The 10854-nt window shown below is 52.8% G+C and overlaps 1 protein-coding gene across 1 annotated transcript; it reads left to right on the forward strand.

Annotated features, from left to right (window-relative positions):
- Positions 1–507: 507 nt before the first annotated feature.
- LOC128121597 (ETS translocation variant 4-like) lies at positions 508–10031 on the forward strand. Its single transcript, XM_052756394.1, has 6 exons — positions 508–670; positions 1143–1253; positions 1444–1540; positions 1767–1814; positions 8467–8520; positions 9892–10031. Exons 2-6 carry the CDS (start codon positions 1194–1196, stop codon positions 10029–10031), a joined length of 399 nt encoding a protein of 132 aa, XP_052612354.1. The 5' UTR covers positions 508–670; positions 1143–1193.
- The last annotated feature ends 823 nt before the right edge of the window (positions 10032–10854 follow it).

A 10854-nucleotide genomic window follows, 5' to 3' on the forward strand; every position in this document is an offset into this window, starting at 1 on the left:
TAGTTGCTATGGTTCCTTTGGGCACCCAAGTTCGTTTGCCTCCCCCTCCCCCCAGGGGCACACCGACGTGTTCACACTCCCACGTACGCACAGAAGCACCGAGGCGTGTGCTAATGCCAGCGGGCGGAGCTCAGGGCTCCTCAGACCCTAAAGCCCACGCCGGAACCGGTAGAGAAGCTGCCCGGTCCTCAGCTTCCCTCTTTTTTTCTCAATTCTTTATGAATGAACTGAGGCCGAAAGGAGTTTATTTTTTTATGAATGGAAGTCCAAGAAGTGAATGAAGCCGAGAGACAGCCCCTACATTCTGATTGGCCTCCGTGGATGGGAAACTCCGCCCTCAAGCCAGGCTAGGCGAGTCTGCGGATTGGCGGGCGTGCCCGGCCCTGGGGTTTCATTCACAAAAGTCAATGAAACAAAGGGAACCAGGGGGGTTGAGGGGGTGGGGTGGGGTGGGGGGGAGCGAGAACGCAGGCTGAGGCAAAGGAAATGCACCAATCAGCTGCTCCCCAGGGCTCACAACTGTCTGCTGCGCCCGGAAAACAAGCCGAGGCTCTGGGGACCCGGGGCTCAGGCCGCCTCGCTCTGGCCTAGCCCCTCCACCTTAGTTGTATCATCCCCCGGGCATGCTGAGCATCCCCCCGCGGCTCCTGCACAGACGCGCGGGCCTCAGGTGAAGCTGCGCAAGGGGAAGGAAGGGAGAGTGTCTGTGATTCCCCGCTTGATCTCCCACACACCACGCTCTCTAGTCGGCGCCCGCTTCCGCACATTCCGGGGCGGGGGTGGGAGGCGTCGGGATTCGGGGCTGGAGGGGGCGCCTGAGTTATGGGCGTGCGAATGGTGTGCGCCTTGCGCGCGCGCGCACACACACACACCACACACACACACACTCACACGCGCGCACACACACGTCTTATGTAACCCAGCTCGGGCTGAGCAGGGCTGCAGAAAACAGACACGCCGACCCCAGCTCGCGGGAGCAGGTGGGACCTCCTTTGGCGGGAGGGGAGTGGCGGTGGCGGCGCTCGGCCGCGCAGGTCCCAGCGAGTCGGAGAAGTTTCACTGTCCGACCCGCTGCCTCGCGATCGCCCCCTCCCCCCCGCAGCGCTCCCGGGACCGTGTACGAACTGCCTCCCCCCTCCCAGGTCTCTGCCTCCGCGCGGGGGCCCGGCCGTGTGGCCGGAGGGAGCGGCCGGATGGAGCGGAGGATGAAAGGCGGATACTTGGACCAGCGAGTGCCCTACACCTTCTGCAGCGTGAGCGCCTCGCCGGCCTCCACGCCCGCCCCCGCCCCGCACCCCGCCCCTACTCGCCCCACAGCCACCTCCCGGGGGGTCTCAGTGGGGTCCAGGGCGGCCTAGCCCTTGAGCCACCCGGGGAACCCACCCCCATCCCTAAGCTAGACTCCTTAGGGTGATTCGGGGGCATTCTCCCCCCTCCTTCCAGCAGAAATCTCCCGGAAATGGGAGCTTGGGCGAAGCGCTGATGGTCCCGCAGGGGAAGCTCATGGACCCGGGCTCCCTGCCGCCTTCCGACTCCGAAGGTAAAGAACCAGACTTAACTACGACCCCTCTTCTCAACCCACACACATCCCAAAGCTCTATCCTGGACCTCTCCAACCCACGTTTCCCCAAAAGTCAAACCACCTAGAGGACTCTGATCATTCTTTTCCGTCCCTTATGCCCAGTGGGGAGGCTGTAACCCGGGCTAGTCAGATCTCTCCCCATATCCTCTCCACCTCATCACCAATTCCAATATTCACCCATCAGATCTCTTCCAGGATCTCAGTCACTTCCAAGAGACGTGGCTCGCTGAAGGTGAGTAGTTTTGTTGTCTTCCTAGAATTTAGAAGTGGGGCTTGGGGGGTCTTCTCTGTCTCAAGGAGCCCATCAGCTCCCCTCCCCCAGTCCCTAACCACTTCACTCTCTCCAGTGCCCAGTGTGGACACTTATATCGATATTTATTTTCTCACCCCGAGCCAGGCTTGTATAACTAGGCCTAGGGATGAATCAGACTATTGTGTGGGGTATTTGCTTATTTGAATGGAACTTGGCCCCAGGCCCGTTTTTTTTCCTAGTTGAAAATTTCATTTGCAAAGTTTGTTTGGCAGGAGGCTCCAGGCCTAGGTGTAGTGTTGGGGTGTTGAGATGTTTAAAGAGAGCAGTGAGGACCAGGAGAAATAGGAGGAATTTGTTACCTATCTTCTGGAGCTGCTCGAACGTTGGTTTTTACTCCCTTCCCTTCACTTCTGCCTAACTCCAAGGGCCAATTTACTGCCCAAGCCAAAGAAACGACCAAAGTTTCAATAATTCTTTTCTTGGCACTTTGGCAGAGAAGACTCAGGGCTGCCTCCCCAAATAGCCTTGATTATAATTCCAGTGGCAACTGGTCCTCCCTCCATCCCTCCTGAATACCTCCACCCCCAGGCAAATACCCCCCCTTCCTGTATGCTGGTGGGTCGGTTGTGAGCTGGCCAGGATGGGGTCAGTGGCCCAGCCTGGGCTGGGTGGGGTAGTGTGTCCTAGTTGGATCCTAGTTGGTGTGTTTTGGTGAGGTTATTTAGCCTGAGGGTGTGCTGGCAGGGCTGCCAGAAGAAGGAGGCATGGTGACTTACAGTCCCTGAGATTCAGGAAGGGTTAACACCCCCATCTTAGCTAACACCCCCTTTGTATTCATACTCTAAAAACTAAGAAACCGAAAGTGAACTCTTTCTTGAGGTCTTTTCTCTTCCTGTGGGCTTCCCCATTCCTCCACTCTGGGTACCTTTCTTTTGGAATTTAAAAGCCCCAAATCCACCTCTCTCAGGATTCTCTATAGGAGTGGCTTGGATGAGAAGAAAGATCACTAAGCAGATCTGTGGGATGAGATGAGGTCTGTCTTGGCCACCTCTCTCTCTCTCTCTCTCTCTCTCTCTCTCTCTCTCTCTCTCTCACACACACACACACACACACACACACACACACCCCACATTATTTTTATTATTATTATTGAAGGTTGATTGTTTAGTATGGAGTTCATCTTCCAAAAAAATATGGAATGGGGAGTGGGTGGGTTCTGGTATTGAGTATCTTCCTCAGCTTCCTCTCCATGTTCTTGAGCTGAAGAACTCAGAGTTCCCATGATCTCTTAAAGACCTCCTTTTTTACCACCTGATTTCTGATTTTGGTCTGGTTCTCTGTGTTCCCGTTCCTTCCCATCAGCTGAGGGTCCCCATGGTGGTCAGCTCCCAGGCTGTGAATTAGCTCAGGGTGGCATTTTGTCAGTACTTGATCTATTTGGGTGACAAGGGATGGAAAATGCTCTCTTCATCCAACCATGGGAGCCCCTCCCCTTGGTGGTGGGTCTGGTGACAGTCCATGTGTCTGTCTGTGTGTGTTAGTATGACAGCAAGTGCGTGTGCAAGCTTGCATGTGCGCACGCGTGCATGTGTGTGTTACATACTGCTGCCTTGGGAGTCCCTGTACATTTAAATCCAGTGGGTGGGGAGGTGGGGGTGGGGAATGCAAGGGGGGGCTGGGATCTCCTTGGTTCCTTCTCCTTCCTCCTGAGGGAGCAGCTCAGGTTCCCAGCTGGCGATGGATGGCCAGGCCTGAGGGGGGGATGCTGAGGCCACTTGCTCCTCACTCTCTCTGCGGAGACAGATGCAGCTGCCGGGGTCCTGTCCCCCTGCACCATCCCAACATCACCCCAATCTCCTTTCCTGCCTCTTCACACCAGGTCAGTGGCCCCCTCACAGTCCAAAGGGGTGACAGGGAGGGATGAGCTCCTTTGGAAACTTGCCAGTAGTGGGGGACATCACGAGGAATGGGGCCCAGAGCCCAGCCTCCCCTCTCTCAGCTTGGTTTCTTCCTCAAGCCTCAGTTTGGAGAGAAACAGTGAATTCTTATAGTGTGGGTGGGGCAGTGAAGATTTGGAGGTGGTGGTGACCAGGCTGGACCTAAGCGGGCATAGAGAGAATTGGACGTGGCTTCTGGAATATCAGCTGCTGGCTGGGCTTTTGGGGTGACTGTTGGTAAGGCTCTTCTGAGGCAGTATGCATACACATCTTCGGGGTCGGGATTTTTCTGCGTAGAAGGATGAACTGAGCCGAGGAGGGTCACCTGGTTTCTGGGTGCCTGTGATCTGTTGAGATGTTGGGGAAAGGATCAGGCTGCCACTGAGAAACCCAGGCTCAGACAGACTGCGCCAAGATTTGGTGGTTATGTAAAAGATGTGTGGATCTGGTGGAGGGTCTCTTTGTGGAACTGTCAGGAGCCTTCAAGAACCATTAGGGACAATGACTCTGGTCTCTTTGGTAGTTGGGAACACTACCTGAGCTCTGTATGCCCTTTGTATGAAGTTGGGGAGGGGGGCTGTGAATTTCTAGAAGACTTATGGATAGATCTGGGGTCCCTGATGTTGCTATTCTGCATGTAAAATTGTTGGTGTTGCATCATATATGGTGATAATACGGATTTTCCTGGCATGAGAATGGTTTATTGCTTCTATCAGAATTTTAAGGGATGGATCTGGCTCATCCTCTCACAATTACCGCAGCCAAACACGCCTTCAAGGGTGACCCTCTCCTGGGCCCCTTGACCTCCTTATCTACAGAGACCAAACGAGACCCCTGGTGTGGAGAGAAAGCATGGAGGGTGCTTTCACCCATATATTTTCTCAGAGTGAAGTACAAGGAATTCGGGTGAAAGTGTGTGCATGCACCCTGGTGTCTGGGGGGGGGGGGTGTCAGTCTGTTGGGGAGGGAAGAGGTTAGTCCTTCGTTCTCTCCCTAGTCTTTCCTAGTTCAGTGCTTCCTCCATCTTTCTTTTTCCTCGCCTTCCATAAGGTTCCTGGAGAGGAATGTCCCCTCCACAGATAGAGAACTGGTTCCTTCCAAAGTAGAGGCTGCCAGGGTGGGGGCAGGGTGCGGGTGAGAGCCCCCGGCCAACGGTGACACAATACAGCAAAGCTCTGGAGAATGCTACCATTCACTCTTATGTGGGACTGAGACTGCCCCCACGCCCAGAGGATGACGTCCCTTTGTGGGATACATGGTAGCTGGCTCGGGATAGCCTCTGCTGCTTAGCTGGTTGAATTCCCCATTTCTTCTGGAGCCCATCTTTGGGGTCCCCCGGCTTCCTGTTGAAGGGACAGTCCTTGAATATTCTGCGTGTGTGTGTGTGTGTGTGTGTGTGTGTGTGTGTGTGTGTGTGTGCTCGTGAGTTACACTGGGTACATGCACACACACACACATACACACACACACACACACACACACACACACACACGCATGCACGCACGAGTACACACACACCTCCCTTAATCATCTGCCATGTCCCCAGCTAGATAGTCTCTTTTTAGTGCCAGTGCGCTGGGGACAGACTCTGGCACACTGGCTTAGCAGCCAAAACAGAGCCGAGTCAACAAACAAATGGTGCATGTTCAATACCAAACATGGTAATTAAAATTTCTTCTGCTCTCCAGGAACGCAAGGCTCTGTTTCTGTTCCTGTTTCTACCCTCGTTGATAGTCTCTGGGTGACTGAGGGCCCCACGGTACCTCTGTGGGAGAGGGCCGGTATTGGGAGAGCTGAGCAGGGAGTAGGGCTCACTCCCCATTCTGGGAAGAAGATAGCGTCATCTTTGGGGGTTCAGTCCGTGTGCTGAAGAGAGCTCTCTTCTGGGGGTTCTGGATAAGCTTTCAAGCTTGAGGCAGGAGGAAAGGTCAGATGACCCACAGGGCTCTCTAGCCCAGTGGCGTCAGCAGATGCCCCCAGCCCATTACCTCACTGGAAACGGGTAGTTAATGAGGCCCCAGGAGGGGCTCCAGAGTACGTCAGTTACCCCCTGCCAAGTTCTGCACCCCTTCCTTGCCCTCGGGACCCTCCTTGCCTAAGTAGCAGGGAGGGAAGTATCACTCAGCCTGTTAGTTTCTGCCACCTCAGGGTGTCTGTCACCTTTGAATGAGCCAGAAGACTGGGCAGGAAGAAATGCGTCCTTCCCTTTGACTATGCTTTCCAAATGAGCCAGCCACCAGGGCCATTTATTGCAAATCTGGATGCCTGGCCCACCTCTGTCTTATAGAATGACTTCCTAGATTTGAGGACCAGGAACCTGGGAACCGGTGGGGATAACAACCCCGGGTGATTCTTCAGTCAGGCTGACCAGGGGACAGCCTCTGTGGGGTGTAGTTGGGCTTCCAAAAAGCTGGGGATTTATGTATACTTTTGCTGAGGGATTTAGCATCCCATTGATGTATTTGGCCACTTTAGAATTGTAGTGCACTGATCTAAGTTCTTAACTACTGGAGACTTCTGGTTCTTGAACTCCCTCACGCCAGTCTCTCTATCTAAAAACTAATCATCTAAGCCAGACATGGTCTTGCATAGGCCTGTAATTACAACCCTTAGGAAGCTGAGGCAGGAGGATGGTGAATTTAGAATTTAGGGCCAGCCTGGAGTATCTAGTAAGATCTTGTCTCAAAAAGAAAACAAAGGCTGGGCGGTGGTGGCGCACGCCTTTAATCCCAGCACTCGGGAGGCAGAGCCAGGCGGATCTCTGTGAGTTCAAGGCCAGCCTGGGCTACCAAGTGAGTCCCAGGAAAGGCGCAAAGCTACACAGAGGAAAAAAAGAAAAGAAAAAAAACAAAGGCTGGGGGTTCATAAGGACCTTGATTCAATCCCTACCATTGCAATAAGTAAATAAGTAAAAATCAACTATAAACCTATATCTGTAATCACTTAGTCCCTCTGACATTTGAAGCAAGCATTTGATCACAGCTTGAGCATCCTTGTAAGATGAGCTTTTCCGGTGGTGTGCCAACACTGGTGGTAGCTGGTATGTGGAGAGGAGTAGCTGCAGGGTAAGGGGAGGATTGCTTGGCTTAGGATCACCCTGCCTTTGGAGTCTGTGGTGCTAGCTCCTCCCAGCCTGAGGATGAGTCTCATTGGATGCTTATTCATAAATAATGATTATTCAGTATCTGGTCTGAGTGCTAGGTAGTCATCTGAAGAAGGAAAGGCCCTTGTCCACACAGCTTAACTTCCTGGTGAAGAGATGAACACTAACATGTGAATATACGTTAATAAGATGGGGGGCAGGGAGAAAGCCAGCTGAGACAGAAAGCCAAAAGGGACAGTTTTGCTTTGAGTGGTCAGAGAAGGCCTCTAATAAGCCTGGCAGGGGGCCCATCTGCAACCCCAGCATTCCAGGCAGAGTCAGGAAGATGCTGAGTTTCAGGTCAGCCTGGGCTACATAGTGAGATCCTGCACAGAGCAGAGGATCTGGGGGGAAAGACCCAGCTCAGCAGGACTGAGGGCTGAAGGAGACCAAGGTGCTAGGGCCTCTCAGCAGCAAGGAGAGGCAGGCCAGAGGGATGAGAGGAGGCCAAGGGCAGGAGTTCAGATCTCACATTTTAAGAGAGAGCTCAAAGCGATTTGGTTTCTGTTGTACAAAGATCACCCTGCCAGCTGGGCGGGCTGCAGAACCTGGAGTTGGTGAATGGGGAAACACAGGGTCCTGTGGCCAAGATCTGAGCCTGTGTGTTCACATGGGATTGGGTGTAGAGTGTTCCCTACCCCTCATCTTACACGCCTCACCAGTCACTCTGAAGTCTGAGTCTTTTATCTTGCAATTTCGACATTGTCCAGTCTGCGAGCAGTCTCCAGGGAGTGACAGTCCAGTCTCCTGGGTCACGAGTTCCATTGTCCTGCTTCAGACCCACTATTATCCTAAACAGTCAGGAAGTCCTTCTTGTGTCTGTTCTTCTTTCTGCTGTAATTCTTTCCCCCCCTTGATAGAGAGGCAAAAGTAAACAAAAGATGGAGTCCACTGAGGTACCCTGTGGTACAGAGAGGCTGGCCCCTGGAGAATGCTCCCTAGACCTCCAGGTTTGGAAAGCCGGCCTTTCCCTTGGCTACACATCAATGATGAGATGGTGTCTCCAGCTTCCTCCTGTCCTATTTTTACCTTCTTTTCACATCTCTGCAGCTGTTCCCCCCCCCCCCCAACCCCCTTTCCTAGGCTCCAGAGCTCTCCTGTGTCTCCAAAGCACCTGGGAAATTATTTGAAGTGAAGACTTCTGGGCCCTTCTCAAATTCAGGATTTCCTCATCAGATTCCAGGTCCACAGAATCCCACAGTTTATAATTCCTGCTCACTCCGATGATAGCACTCTGCTGTGAGCCCTGACAAAGCCTTGTAAACTTTGAAGGGCAGGTCCATTCGCACTTCAGAAAAATGGAGGGACCAGGGACAAAACATCTAGGCAAAGACTGGAGTCTTCTCAGACAAGTTCTGAGAGTCCTCCCTGGAGCCTTCATGCAGCAGGGGCTGGAGGGGGCAGGACCTAGGGTGGAGTGACCCTTGGTCTAAGGAGAGCTCTTGGTTGCTTCAAGGCTGGAGCTAATCTTCAGGGTGGCAACAATGGTGCCTTCCTGGGGCTGCCACTTTGCACAGTCACACCCCAGACTCACTCTAGCCTCTCTCTGCAGCTCAGGTACCAGACAGTGATGAACAGTTCGTTCCTGATTTCCATTCAGAAAACTGTGAGTAGTGAATGCTGGGTACAGGGATGGGGGGTGGGGATCAGAGAAAGACAGGAAGTGAGTCATGGGGGCAGAGAGTCACCCAGAGGAGAGTAGTTTGCGCTCACCTAAAGACAGGGTGAAAGTCAGGGCTCCTCATCCTGGAATATGGACTCCAAGACAAACGCAGTGACTGGAAATGAAGACCTTGGTTCCCCCCTGGAGCTGTAGCCCTGTGACTTGGAACAGATAGATGCTTTCTCTCTCCAGCCAAAGCCAGGGACTTGAGACAGCTCAGCAGGACCCAGATCCATTGTTCTGTTATCCTCTTTAGCACTGGTGATGTTGCCCCAGGAAAGATTGTCAATGTCTTTGGAGAGTTTGGGGTTGGGTAAAAATGGGGTGGTCAGTGGTACTGCAGAGATGTCCTACACTGTTCAAGACATCCTCCCAAATCTGACCCCAAGTCACAAGTGTCCTGTTGAGAAACAATGCCTGGCCAGGTATGGTGGCCCACACCTGTAATCTGGAGGATAGTGAGCTTGAGACCAATCTGGATACGCAGTGAGGCCTTGCCTCAAGTGAAAAAGAATGCCTGGTGTGGGACTTTTAATCCTAGTACCTGGGAGGCAGAGGCAAGCAGATCTCTGTGAACTTGAGGACAGCCAGGGCTACACAGAGAAACCCTGTCTTGAAAAAACAAAAAAGAAAAAGAAAATATGAGAAAAGGTATTTGCATATTAGGTCCTTGCTCTCGGCTTGTCATCATCCATTGAAATAAAACAGGCACAAGAATGGAAAACTGCCAGACATCAGAACTGTGGATTCCAGGGCATCTGATGGGACTGCAGGAGGCCAGGACATCACTCACACCAGGGCTCAGCCACAGTGGTAGCTGGACTTTGAGAACCCAGCAAGCCGCCCAGAAAAGGCTAATGCTCCTCACAGATAATTAGGAGCATGTGTGTGTTACTCAGCTGACATGCAAGTGTGCTAATCGCCAGTCTCCCTCAGAAAACCAAAGCATCTTTATAGCCCCAAATAAGAAAACATGTTTCTCACTTGGAATTTTCCCAGGGCACTCAGAAAGCCAAAGGCCCTGGGTCTAATATGCTCGCTTTTATGAAGGTGGTTTTCTTGGCTGGGGGTTGTGCGTGTTAACTCTTAGATGGTTCCCTTGGTTAATACCAGACGTTAGCCTAATGTGTAAAACTAGTCATAACAGGAGTAACCAGAACGTTCCGAAAGCGTCCAACTTCGGTGTTCAGGAGAACGAGAGCCCGAAGGGAGGGTACTGCACCAGTAACCTAGCCTGTCCTCAGAAAGCTGGGGTGTCACAGGCCCTGGCGGCCTCGAGGTGACACTCTGGCTTTGCTCTATCCTACCCCACAGTAGCTTTCCATAGCCCCACCACCAGGATCAAGAAGGAACCCCAGAGGTCCCCGCACAGAACCCGCCCTGTCCTGCAGCAGGAAGCCACCACTCCCCTACCACCATGGAGAGCAGTGCCTTTAATTCCAGGTGAGCCCTGACCCAGGAGGGTTTTGGTGAAGTCTGGGGCAAGGTGTCAGGAGGTCAAGGCTTCCTTGAGGGTCGGCGGGGATGGGAGGGCAGCCCTGAGCTGAGGCAGCAGTCAGGTGAAGGTTGGACAGTGGAGGGTTTCCTAGTCCCGTGGTTAGCACTCACCAGGATCCCTGAGTATTAGCAGGAGGCACCACACAGCCGACAGATGGCCCCCAGCGTGCTGATGGCCTGAGCACAATGAGTCTCTCCCTGGAGGCCCATGTCCTACTCCAACCTCAGAGAGATATTGTCAAGCTCAGGGGCTCAGTTCAAGGATTAAGAAAAGGAATTCACTTAGACAGGCATGATGGCATGTGCTTGAGACAGGAGGATGGTGAGTCTGAGGTCAGCCTTAGCTCCATAGAGAGGTTCAGGTCAAGCAAGACCCTAGGGGTGGGGGAGAGAAAAAAGAATTCGCCTGGGGGCTGGGAATGTAGCTAAATCGGCAGCATGCTTGTCTAGTGTGCGAATGTCCTGATTGGATTGTCAGCACCACATAAACCTGGCGGGCGATGATGTGCATGCAATTGCAGCAGTTGTGAGGCGGAAAAAAAGAGAATCAGTTTGGAGGTCGGTGGCTACATCTGGAGAGTTTTGAGGCCACCCTGGGCTACATGAGGCTCTATCTTAAACAAACAAACAAACAAACAAAACACCCTTCCTACCACTTGGGAGGCAGAGACCAGCCTGGTCTACAGAATGAATTCTAGGATAGCCAGGGATACACAGAGAAACCCTGTCTCAAAAATACAATAAACAGGTGAATAAAATTGCTGGGCAGTAGTGGTACAT

This window comes from Peromyscus californicus, unplaced genomic scaffold (genome assembly GCF_007827085.1).
Source record: "Peromyscus californicus insignis strain IS unplaced genomic scaffold, ASM782708v3 Scaffold_3__1_contigs__length_106647218, whole genome shotgun sequence".
Taxonomy (NCBI): domain Eukaryota; kingdom Metazoa; phylum Chordata; class Mammalia; order Rodentia; family Cricetidae; genus Peromyscus; species Peromyscus californicus.